The sequence below is a fragment of the Callospermophilus lateralis genome, chromosome 10 (assembly GCF_048772815.1).
Source record: "Callospermophilus lateralis isolate mCalLat2 chromosome 10, mCalLat2.hap1, whole genome shotgun sequence".
Taxonomy (NCBI): Eukaryota; Metazoa; Chordata; class Mammalia; order Rodentia; family Sciuridae; genus Callospermophilus; species Callospermophilus lateralis.
In genome coordinates this window covers 25677539-25690938 of record NC_135314.1, presented here as the reverse complement: position 1 = coordinate 25690938, position 13400 = coordinate 25677539, and the positions used below count along the sequence as shown (strand labels likewise).

At 31.9% G+C, this 13400-nt stretch overlaps 1 protein-coding gene across 2 annotated transcripts in view; it reads left to right on the top strand.

Moving 5' to 3' along the window:
• Usp25 (ubiquitin specific peptidase 25) overlaps positions 1–13400 on the top strand; it is a 139994-nt gene that overhangs the window by 77383 nt on the left and 49211 nt on the right. For both annotated transcript variants that reach the window (XM_076868800.1, XM_076868799.1), the window contains exons 10-14: positions 2306–2454; positions 9298–9425; positions 9857–9952; positions 11204–11365; positions 11932–12158. In XM_076868800.1, coding sequence (XP_076724915.1) covers positions 2306–2454; positions 9298–9425; positions 9857–9952; positions 11204–11365; positions 11932–12158 — 762 coding nt within the window. The remainder of the gene's footprint in view (positions 1–2305; positions 2455–9297; positions 9426–9856; positions 9953–11203; positions 11366–11931; positions 12159–13400) is intronic.

Genomic DNA, 13400 nt, shown 5'->3' with positions numbered 1-13400 from the left:
CACATGGAAAAATAAGAATTCATACCCCATTTGAATCAAGTGTATGATATGTCAAGATTATTGTAATGTTTTGAGCAACTAATAAAAAAAATAAATAAAAGATCACTCTTGTAGGTACCTAAAATGGTCTTACCTCCACTCCTTTGTGGTCCCTGATTATTCTCTTTCCCTCATTTAGCTATTTATATTTTCTCTTCAGGTACTGAGTACTTAATGTTGCTGTGTAAAAGTCAACTGCTAGCCAGTTAAAACAGAGCCTGGATTTGTAGTGATTGTGCAGAAGTGAAACCTTGGACAAGGTGCCTGGGAGAGCAGACTGAGCTTCAGTGGTCTCCTATCTGCAACCCCACCCACCTGGCAATGTTATTTGCTTTGTGTAATCACTGATCTCTGTCCTGTTTCTGCAGTAACTATTTTCATCTTTTCCACTTCCCTCCATTCCACTCACCTTTTTCTCTTCATTCTCTTAGAAACGTATCACCTCAGATTTCAAGGATTTACTGTAAAACTGATGAAACGTAATTAACATGGGTTCTACTCAAGGCTCTGAGTTTATAACTGTTTGTTATTTTGTATCGTATTTCTTAACCACTGCCCCAGATATAGGAGCTTCAGGATTCATCACCACCTCTACCATATTCTTTTTATCTGTCTCACCAAATAATAAAGGAAATATTGTTTTATATAAAGAACATTATTATATGTGTTTAGAATTCCATCTGTTTATGCTTTCTCTTAGACCTTACTTCGTAATCTCACTTTTTCTTAGTATCTTTCACTTCTTCGTCTTCTCTGTCTTTATTATCAATATTTAGATACATTCTGATATCTCATATCTTACCATTAAAAAAAAAGAAAAGAAAAATCCCTTCTCATACTTTTTCCCCAGAATCCCCTTTCATTCCTGTTTGGAGTTAAGCTACTTAAGAATGATGTTTGCTTCCCTGTTTACTTCTCATTTATTCAATCCTTTCTGCTTTAGCTCCTGAACTCACAGCTTCTCTAAAAGGGATCTATGGTTATTGATGTTCTACATACGGTACTTCTTAAGCCATGCTTATAGTTTGTCTGTGTATCTAAAGTCCTTGGGACTCAGCTTAGTTCCTGTTTTCTTCCTATGTCATTCCTAAGCAGTTGCATCCACTGCCTTGATTTATAGTCAGTAAACACCTCTCCAGCTATTCATATCTTCAGACAAGACTGTTAACAGTTACAGATTCATATATCCAGCTCTCCTTTCACATTGAAGTCTCAGTGGACCATTCTGAATCAGTGATTTCCATGACTGCTTCAAAACAACTGTTAAAGGTTTTTTGTTGTTGTTGTTCTCCCTTTGGTAGTGCTGCTTTCAGCTCATAAAATCAATCTGATTCTTCATGCTAGGAATCTGAGTGTCATTATTGATAAATTCCTTGTTATGCTGTCTTCTTTCCCATTTTACAAGCCAATGGGTTAAGTCAACACCTAATCTACATACCTTTATTTCTGTGTGGATTCTGCAGTTGTCTCCTAATGGTCTGTTACCCACTTGGCAAAGAGGCTAGAAAGGTATTTCAAGACATAGATCTGATTCTGTTATTCCTATATTTAACTGTTCAATGACTTCCCGATATATTCTGAATACGGTGAAAAAATTTCTTAGTAGGACTATGCAACCTTGTAAATTTTAAGCCTACTGAATTTTTCATTGCTATCCTCTTGTTTTCCCAAGCTGTACTGGCTTTGCGTTGGTTCCTTAAGTAGGCCAAGTTCTCTACAGCTTTAAAGTCTTTGCCATGCTTATTCCTTGGACAAGAATACTTGCTAGCCGTCTACCCCACTCTGGCCTGGCTAACTTCCACTCACTGTGGAAGCTTAAAGTCACTTTGCCACCAATGTCTTTCCTCTACCTGCTAGGACTAGGTTAGCTCTCCTTCTATGCCCTCTCATAACACTCAGTCTCTCTATTTTTAATAATATCTATAATAATGAGCAATAATTGGCTTATAGTATATGAGCAATTAACATATATAGTATCTTTCAAACAAAACAGAGTTTCTTCAACTCAGGACCCTATCTCTTCCTCACTGCTATGTGTATGCTCAATATTTATAGTTTCTTGCCCTGAGATGGTGCTTAAGAGTTTATATATATTGTGTGTACATGTATATATGTATAACCAATAGGAAAATTTATAATAATTCTTTATTCTCTGTAATATAATCAAATCACTTTTACAGGTAAAGATTCCGTATATACATTTACTTTAGTAGCTGAAAAACTGTGTTGACGAGATTAATTTAATTAACTTTTCTCCTTTCTATAGGTAAAAAATTTGAAAACACTGAAATGTTTGGTCAGTATCCACTTCAGGTCAATGGGTTCAAAGATCTGCACGAGTGCCTAGAAGCTGCAATGATTGAAGGAGAAATTGAGTCTCTACATTCAGAGAATTCTGGAAAATCAGGCCAAGAGGTGAGTTTAGCACTTTTAGTATCTCCATACTTCTCCAGGTCTTTCTTAAAATGACATAAAGCACAATTTAAGGTTCTAACAATTACTAATAATGGAGAAAATACTCAGAAAAAAAAATGTGTGTGGGTTTAATTTTGGTAACTTAGACATATGTGGAAATTATTTCACAATTTCAACTATGAATCTATGTAAAATGATCACTTAAACTTATCTCAATAAATTTATTTTGTTGTTAAAAACCCATCTTTATATGTTTTTTTTAGTCAAGGTGCTAGCCATTAGCAGTATGCTAGTCCTACAAGTTAAAAAAGAAGAACATTGATATCAAGGTAGATTTTTATAGACGTGTATATTACTATTATCAAATATTGTTGGCATTTATTCAGGTATACATAGGAAATACTCCGTTTTTTGTAAAATTGCTGATTGCACAAAGTCTAATGGAAAAACTTACTTTCTCAAGAAAGAAGTGATTAAAAAAAACATAACATAAATCTTTTATTTTTCTCCCCTGGTCTGTTTCTCTTCACCTTTCTTTGTTTCTCTATCTTTCTTCAGCACCATCTCTGTATCTATCCATTCACATATTTTATCTGTTGGGGAGTGTTGACACTATAATAGAAAACAAAGTGCAGATCATGTGCCCGGCAATCAGTCCTTGTGCTACAGAGTGAAACAGTGATGGATAGTTGTCTAGATGTAAATTCCATGCAGGAGGGTATAGATGTTTTATCTCTGTGGTTCACTATTGTATCCTTAGTGGGTAATGTGGTGACTGCAGATAGGGTCTCATGCTTAGCAAAAAGAATCTAAGGTCTTTATACTGAATAGGCAGGTGTTTAATAATTAAATATTAAGTAATAATATCTCTGTTTACCTAAGAAAGACTTGGGTTCTTGTTTCTTTGAGAATAAATGGCATTTGTCTAAATTGTAAGTTTAGACAATTTTAGACAATAAATTTCTCAGAATGTGTGAGGGACACATGGCTGTAGTTATATTGCATATAACCATTTTTAACTTATTCAGTAAGTTTATTTAGTATATCATTCCAGAAATTTAAATTCATAGCTTTTGCAGTTCTCATTGTGGAAAAAAGAAGATAGATCCCCAGAAATCTTACCTATTTGCTGTTAAATAAAAGGGTAATGAGTTTGTGGCATGAGGCCATGGACGGCATTTTCCTTATATTGGCAGAGTAGTTTTTATGTGAAATATACTATGTTCTATTGTTAAATAATCTTCCTCACATATTTATATTTTTTAAATAAAAATTGATTATTTTTACATAGAATCTGAAGTATATTTTTTCTCCAACACATGTTGTTTTTATCCTCCATCATTTTACTGGCTTTATACTCTAAATGCTGCATAGACCAATATGTAATTTCTATCTGGTTTTTCCATCTCACCTAAGGACAATGGTTTGTCATTTTTTCTGAATTAGCAGTCTGAAAACAATCTCAATAATAGCAAATTTGGTTAACTATGATCCCTGTTATCAGTTGTCTAGATTTTTTAGAGATAATAGTTTTCTTAATTCAACTTGTTTTAAGAGACTATCACAGACTAGAGTTTAGTATCTTTTTTTTATTTATATTTTTGGTACCAGGGATTGACTTCAGAGGCACTCGACCACAGAAACACAAGCCCTGTTTTATGTTTTATTTTGAGACAGGGTCTCACTGAGTTGTTTAGCGCCTCACCATTGCTGAGGCTAGCTTTGAACTCGCAATCCTCCTGCCTCAGCCTCTTGAACTGTTGGGATTACTGGTGTGTGCCACCACGCCTGGCTTTGCTATCTTTTTTATTAATATTTAAATTAGTTTATATTTAATTATCTCTTCAAAGTATTTTATTTCTTCATGAAACCATTGATCTTTCTTAATACCACATACTCAAACCAAGAAAAATATTCAAACCAAAATATTTAAATAAAATTTTAAATTATTTTAACTAATATTAATTGTATTGAATTTTTAAATAATTTTAATTATTCAAAATTATGGACTATTTTAAATTGGTATAATTCCTGTGAATAATAGCTTTTTCTTCTTACTTAATATTTCCTAAAAAATGATTTTACTTTGACAAACGCGCAAAAATCTTTTTTTGTTGAAGTGGCTGCAGATGACTAATATAGGAAGGGCTCCAGTGTCTAAAATTGCTTAAGTTAAAACATTCAATGGGTTATGAATTTTAAATTTCTGGAATGATATACTAAATAAGCTTACTGAATGAGTTAAAAATGGTTATATGAAATATAACTACAGCCCTGTGTCTCTTAACTCTGGTGACATAGTCTTAGAAATTTATCCTTGGGAATTTTCTCATTATATGAATAACAGCACACCTACACAAACCTGCATGGTCTAGATCAATCACTTGTTCTGGCTTCTTGTGCCATGAATCAAGAGACACAATAAAATGAGATATCTGAGATAAATGTGGTACTTGAGGGTGCTGCCAGAATAATATGACATACTGTTTTGCGGTAAAGGTTTATTTTATTTTTTTAAATTTTATTTAAATAAGTAGAGGAAACATACTCTAAAATAATTATAAAAACTAGTGTAGTACATACAGAAGTGAGTAACATTTATTGTCATCAAGTATTAAGTTCTGTACATAGTTACATATGGTATAGTTTAATTGACTAGCAATGCAGGTTTGTTCATACCAGTTTGGACTACAGATGTATCAGCAATGCCTTGCTCTAGGACATCATGAGGTGACAGGAAGTTTTAAGTTCTATTATGATCTTACAGGACTACTGTCATATATGCAGTCTATCACTGACAAAAACATAGTTATTCTGAGCATGGCTGTACTCACAAACTACTTTTCTAATTTAAATTTTTTTTTTAATTTTTAATTTGTTCTTTTCAGATATATATTACAGTAGAGTATAATTTTGACATACTATACATACATAGAGTATAGCTAATTCTAATTAGGATCCCATTCTTGTGGTTGTACATGATGTGGAGTTACACTGGTCATGTATTCTGATATAAGGGTAGGAAAGTTATGTCCGATTCATTCTACTCTTTTTCCTGTACCCATCCTCCCTCCCTTCCCTTCACCCCCCTTTGTCTAATCCAGTGAATTGGTATTCTTATCACTTACCCTGTTGTGTGTTAGCATCCACATATCAGAGAGAAAATGCAGCCCTTTTTTTTTGAAATGGGGAGGGGTTAGCTTATTTCACTAGCATAATAGATCCAGTTCCATCCATTCACCAGCAAAAATCATAGTTGTTTTTTAATGACTAATATTCCACATTTTCTTTATCCATTAATCTGTTGAAGGGTACCTAGATTGGTTCCCTAACAGCTATTGTGAGTTGAGCTGCTGTAAACATTGGTGTGGTTGTGTCGCTCTAGTATGATGATTTTAAGTCCTTTGGGTATAGTGGAATGGAATATCTGGGTCCAATAGTGATTCCATTCCAGGTGTTCTGAGGAATCTCCATACTGCTTTCCAGAGAAGTTGCACTAATTTGCAGTTCCACCAGCAATGTACGAGTGTACTTTTCTTCCCCAATATCTTCGTCAACATTTATTGTTGCTTATATTCTTGATAATTGCCATTCTGACTGGAGTGAGGTGGAATCTTAGTGCAGTTTTGATTTGCATTTCTCTAATTGCTAGATATATTGAACATTTTTTCATATATTTGTTGACTGATTGTATTTCTTTTTCTATGAATTGTCTGTTTAATTCTTTTGCCCATTTATTGATGAGGTTATTTGCTTTTTGTTGTTGTTGTTGTTTATGGTTATTTTTTGAGTTTTTATATCTATCTGTAGTACAGGTGGCAAAGATTTTCTGCCATTCTGTAGGCACTCTCTTTATACTCTTGGATTGTTTCCTTTTCTATGAAGAAATTTTTGGCTGATACAATCCCATTTATTGATGGGGAAATGCTTTCATAACAAATCATTACATCCTTTTGTGTGAGATATAGAAGCTAATTATGTTTCCTAGACTTTATGTCTTAGAGAACAACTTGCCACAATTTGGGTCATTTTATTTCTCAGTCATTGTAGATTCACATGAATTAAAATGTGTAACTATTCAATTTTAATGGTGACACTTAAGTATTATGATAAAATGTGAAAGTAACAGTTCTTGAAGTAGACTTGCATGAATGTCATAAAATTGAGTATGGAATATTATGCTAAGAGTTCAAAACTTTTACTTATGAGATATATGAGGTAGTGTTTTAAAATTTTACAGTACTTATGGTTGTGAATATGAAGTAACTCAAACATTCTTGACAGTGACAAGGAAGATCAAAATAAGTAAAACACTTTCTTGTCAAATTTTAAACTTGAAATGTTTTTAATATTAGATCTTTCACAGTATTTATCTACTCCATTTTAGGTACTATCCTTATAGGAAATTTCTTAAATCTTGACTTTGGGTAAAAAATAACCTATATTCAATTCAGGAAATCTCAGTTCAGCCAATTAGTTGCAATTTTGAAGGGAGAAATAATATTGAATAACCATTTATTTTATTAGCTTTAATTTTAAAAAGTAACTTTTCAGATCCTAGTCATTTCAGATTGCCATGTGTGCATCATTTCCTGTTTTTAGATATTCAAATTTAAGTTACTATGTTCTTAGTTTATTGATGGATATGTGGTGGTATTTTGTGCCACTTGAAATCATCATACATGGTAAAATATATGCAGCAATTTCTTTTTATAGTAGCATATTGCAATGCTTATAGAAATAAGTGATTCAAAAATATTTGTTACATGATGCTTTACTTCTGTATTTCTTGATTTGCAAGTTTTAAAAATTTCCTTTGGAAAATTGAAAATGGAACCACCATTTGACCCAGCTATCCCTCTCCTCGGTCTATATTCAAAGGACTTAAAAACAGCATACTACAGGGACACAACCACATCAATTTTTTAGCAGCACAATTCACAATAGCTAAATTGTGGAGCCAACCTAGCTGTCCTTCAATAGATGATGAATGGATTAAAAAAAAGTGGCATATATACACAATGGAATTTACTCAGTAATAAAAGAGAATAAAATCATGGCATTTGCAGGTAAATGGATGGAGTTAGAGAAGATAATGCTAAGTGAAGTTAGCCAATCCCCCCAAAACAAATGCTGAATGTTTTCTTTGAAGGAAGCTGATTCATAGTGGGATGGGGAGAGGTAGTATGGGAGGAATAGACAAACTCTAGATAGGGCAGAGGGGTTTCAGGGGAAGCGAGGGAGTATGGGGTAATTAATGATGGTTGTATGTGATGATCCTTATTATCCAAAGTACATGTATGAACACACAAATTGGTGTGAATATATTATGTATATAACCAAAGATAGGAAAAATTGTGCTCTATATAAGTAATAAGAATTATAATACATTCTTCTGTTATATATTAAATAAATATATATTAAATAAATTATATATTAAATAAATAAATAAATGTATATTATATTAAATGAATAAATATATTAAATAAATTATATTATAATAAATAATTTATTTGTTAAATATATTATACATTAATTAAATAAATATTCATACTATATTAAATAAATAAATTTATTATATATTAAATAAATATATTTAATACATAAATATATTATATATTAAATATATTGTTATATATTTAATATATACTAAATAAATAATATATTAAATAAATAAATTTCTGTTATATATTAAATAAATAAATAATTTTTTTTTCTCTTTATGTAAAGAATGTTTATATAAAACTTGAAACCATTATATAAAAACAAATTTTATATGAAATTTGGTTTAATTGTTTTTAATTCTAATTTGTTATATACAACACCAAAAGAACAAATAACCCAATCAATAAATGGGCCAAAAAATTGAACAGACACTTCTCAGAAGATTATATACAATCAATCAACAAATATATGAAGAAATATTCAACATCTCTAGCAAATAGAGAAATGCAAATTGAAACCACTCTTAAGATTTCATTTCACTTCAGTCAGAAGAGGAGCTATTAAGAATACAAACAACAATAAGTGTTGATAAGGATGTGGGGGAAAAGGCAGAATCATTTATTGCAGGTGGGACTACAAACTGGTGCAGCCAATGTAGAAAGCAGTATGGAGATTCCTTGGAAAACTCAAAATGGAACCACCATTTGATCCAGCTATCCCACTCCTCAGTCTGTACCCACAGGACTTAAAAATAGCATGCTACAAGGACACAGCCATATCAATGTTTATAGCAGCACAATTCACAATAGCTACACTGTGGATGCCCTTCAGTAGATGAATGAATAACGAAAATGTGATATATATATATATATATATATATATATATATATATATATATATATATATACACACACACACACACACACACACACACACACACACACAATGGAATTCTATTCAGCATTAAAATAGAATGAAATTTGATTGAATTTTATGTTTCATTCAATAGCTATCAATTGACATTGTGGGTGAATAAAGTATAATACTTTCAATATACTGCTAAAGATGGAAGACTTGTTACTAAGCTTTGATTTTAACCACTGTTTTTTTCTTTGGGTTAGAATTTCTAATGTAATGAATTATCTTGGAAGAAAGATGGTTGTTAGAAGATTTTTCTCTTAACTGATTATGAGTAATACCCACTCTTGGAATTTTTAAAAGTTGTGGAAAACTTAGGAAGAAGTTGAGTTTAAACTAAATTTTGTACTGAGTTCTTTGTGATGTCAGAGGTGTGATGGTGTGCATAAAAATGTTAGTGTCAGTTTGCTGTGTCTAAAATTTCAGTGGAGAAAACAGAAATGTGATATGAAGTTTTTTGTTTGTTTTGTTGTCTTTCAGCATTGGTTCACAGAACTACCACCTGTGTTAACATTTGAATTATCAAGATTTGAATTTAATCAAGCATTGGGAAGACCAGAAAAAATTCACAATAAATTAGAATTTCCTCAGGTTTTATATTTGGACAGGTATGGTTTACTGTACAACATGACTTAGTTTCTTAATAGTTTTAATAAGCAAATGAAGAATTTATTGTTTTTATAGGAAAAAATATTTATTTTCTTAGAATAAATCTTTTGCATGATTTGTTTAATACCATTTAACAAGGAAGATTTAGAACTCATGTTATATTAGAAAAGTATAGTTACTGGGAATAATTTTATAAGGAAATTTAAAAATGAAGTTATTTTTGTAATCCTAAAATTCTGTTTGAATTTTAGAAAGCACTTTTGTATTATCTGGTATTTTATTGTAAAATTCAAATGAATTGATTCTTCTTTGTGATGTTTAGACTGAAGATTGTTTCTGCTTCCAAGATATTTGAGACTAATTTGAAATAATTGCTAAATAATTTCAAAAATAATTTTTGAAAGTAATTAATAATTTTTTTCCCTAATAGATACATGCATAGAAACAGAGAAATAACAAGAATTAAGAGAGAAGAAATCAAGAGACTTAAAGATTACCTCACAGTATTACAACAAAGACTAGAAAGGTACTTTAACCTATATGAAATTTTAACTATGGGAAATTACATATTTGTTGACTGTCTAGATTTTTTATTGTAAATGTGGGAGTAATTCATCATTCTGGATTGATATATTGCTTGAAAGGTTTAGTTTTGAGTTTTGTTCGAAACTAGAAATAATCTATAGTCGACTATAGAACATTGTTCTAGCATTTGATGTTAAATATCTCATTGTCAAGAGGTAATGCCTGTGGTGTTGAAAGTAGAAGTGAAGTTGCATTAATCTAGTATTGAGCATGAAACTAAACATTACTTTTGAGCTTTCTAAAATTAATAGCACCTAAGTTTTTCCTCTCAACACACAGGATGCAAACTCAAATAACTGTCAGGGCCTTTTAGAAGCTTCATGAAGGAGGGAACCAGGTGAGGATTAAGGTTGTGGTGAGAGAATCCCAAACAGCACACCTGAGCATAGACGAAACAAGTGCTTTCTAGTACTGGTGGGTCATGCCTTGTGTAAATGGGGTCTCATTATTGTGTAGTGCTTCACATTATTTCCAAAAGAAGCCAACATCAAGACTGTTGAACTTTCTGCAAATGGGTGAATCAAAAATATATAGACTAAAATGTGGCCTCAGAGATTCCTCTTTGCAACTTCTGACCTGATCTTTATTCCCTTATTTTACAAATTGAAGCCTAAATTTTTTGTACAAAAATAACACATCTTATTATAATTTGTATTCTTGCAAAGTATCAGTCACCATTTTGAGAGATTGAAATGGTATTTGGAGATGGAATTCTCAGTTTCTATCTTCCTGTTCAGATACAATTTAGACTGGTGTTTGTAAGTTAGAACAGTATATACATACTTCAGTCTCAGTCAGATTTTGTTTCCTTCTGTCTTAATCAGCTTTTGTTTCTTCCTTTGAGGAACATCTGATTATGTTTTCTTCTTGAATGCATAATCAGTTTTGCCTTCTTCATTTGAAAGCAAATTAATTTCCTTGTTGAGTTTTTTTTTTTAAAGAGAGAGAGAGAGAATTTTTTAAATATTTATTTTTCAGTTTTCAGTGGACACAACAGCTTTATTTTATTTTTATGTGGTGCTGAGGATCGAACCCAGTGCCCGTGCATGCCAGGCGAGCCTGTTACCACTTGAGCCACATCCCCAGCCCATTGTTGAGAGTTTTTGAAGTATTATATTTTGTAAGAATTCTTTTTAAAAATCCATATGTGTTCTCTATAAAAATAAAAGCCTTCATATATTTTATATAACAGATATTTAAGTTACGGTTCGGGTCCCAAACGATTCCCCTTGGTGGATGTTCTGCAATATGCATTGGAATTTGCCTCAAGTAAACCTGTCTGCACTTCTCCTGTCGATGACATCGATGCTAGTTCCCCACCTAGTGGTTCCACACCATCACAGACATCATCAAGGTGAAGTTTCCTTTGTGAATCTGGCAGCTGTTTGCCTGTATTACATGCAACTGATGGAAGGAAGGTTTTAGAAAATGTGTGCTCTAACTTACTTAGAAGATTTTATGTCTTCTGGGAGCATTCTTATTTCAGTATTTTAGTAGAGTTTATGTTTCCAAATTAAACTTTTCATAGTTTTTTTTAATGTTCAGAATTATATTGTACATTGATTTGGTATAAGTTATGTAAGTTTCAACTGTTTGTCAACCATAAAAATAATGCCTTTAATATAAAATTTGTTAGTGTACATAAGCTGATAAATTTTAGAAAGAAAATCTTTTTAATTTCAGCATACATTAGTTTTTCTTCTTAAATGTGAGTGAGCCATTTTTACTGTAATGTCAATTTTGTCTTTATAATAACGGAGTCCTCATGCATTACAAATCTCATCAGAATATTAAATCAATCCATGTATTTCTTTTCTGTGATCTGTTCTTTTGAAATTATAGGGTAACTCAGTGCTGTATGTTGTCTAGTGCTTTAGTTTGAAGACTTAATGAGAAATATTTTATGCTTTCAAAATACAGCATAACAGAACTACAGGGAGTTCCTTCTTCAGAACTGCCCAGCACATCCCCTCCATCAGTTTCTGCAGTTTCATCGAGGTCAGTAATACACAAACCGTTCACTCAGTCTCGGATACCTCCAGATTTGCCCATGCATCCAGCACCAAGGCACATAACAGAAGAAGAACTTTCTGTGCTGGAAAGCTGTTTACATCGCTGGAGGACAGAAATAGAAAATGACACAAGAGGTAAGAAGCTTCTCGTAGTGTAGCTAATGTCACCTCAGATGAATATGTAAAATATTAAATTGAGAAGGGAAATCACTTGTGGATTTCATATTTAAATATTATAGTCATTTTTTTTCCTAGAAGAGATTTTACGTCAGATAAGTTAGTTTGCCTTCCCATTTTTATGATCGTAATATCAAATTCACAGGGACCAAGAGTTTCCTCAGATAACTTAACTGATTGATGACATAGCAGATGGAATGATTTTCTAGTTTAGTGTTCTAAATTTGTATCAAACTGGTATTCACAGCTACTCTATTGGTGAAATGTCGTACAATGACAGAGTTTATGTTTCACCTGATGTTTGCATAATGAACAAGTTCAAGTGATAAAAAAGTTTTCTTTAGGCTTAAGAGTTAGAAATGTGAATTTTCATTTTGAATCTCCTCTCTACTGAAGATATGATCTGTGAACCCAGTGCCAGTATAGAACATAGTTTAACTGGCATGTAGCAAAATAGGAAAAATAAGGATGGTGCTCTGTGTGTGTATATGTGTGTATGTATTAGACTGCAATCTATCTTTTCTTTAAAGAAACTCATCTTTATTCTGAAATTATCTCCTTATTTTTAACATAGACTTTTGATTTTTAATGAAATCATATTGTTTATGTTTCATGGGGGATTTTATTTATTATATATTTTCCTTATATGTCAAAACATAATATCCTTTTATTGGCTCCCAATTTTATGCTAATTAATCAATCTCTTAAAATTAAAAGAAAATAGGAACTACTGTTTAATACTACAGGTTGAAATTATATTGAACATATTGATTGTTGGATTCTATATGACCAACTTGACACTCTGTAGACAATATGTGAATAAGTGATCCAATATAATAAAGCGTAAATGATGGTGACTAACAATTAGCATTAGTGCTGTAAAGATTTTCTTCCTTAGTATTTCTGTATGGGGGAATTTTTAAATATTTGAACTTGCTAACAAATATTAAGTAAACACAATATTCTCCAACACTGTGCTAGGCATCGGATAATTCTCCACTTGGGCATGGCAGGCTGTTTCTATAAGATCATATTCTTAAGGGTGAAAGTTTGGAAGCTTTTTATACCAAATAGTTACACTGTTGGAGAAGAAATGAGGGTACTTAAAATAATCCTTGGAGACAGGTGACACATGTAGGTCAGTGATAGGTGAGAAAGAATCAGGAAGGGTTCCTGTGGTTCATAATAGTTTGAGTACTG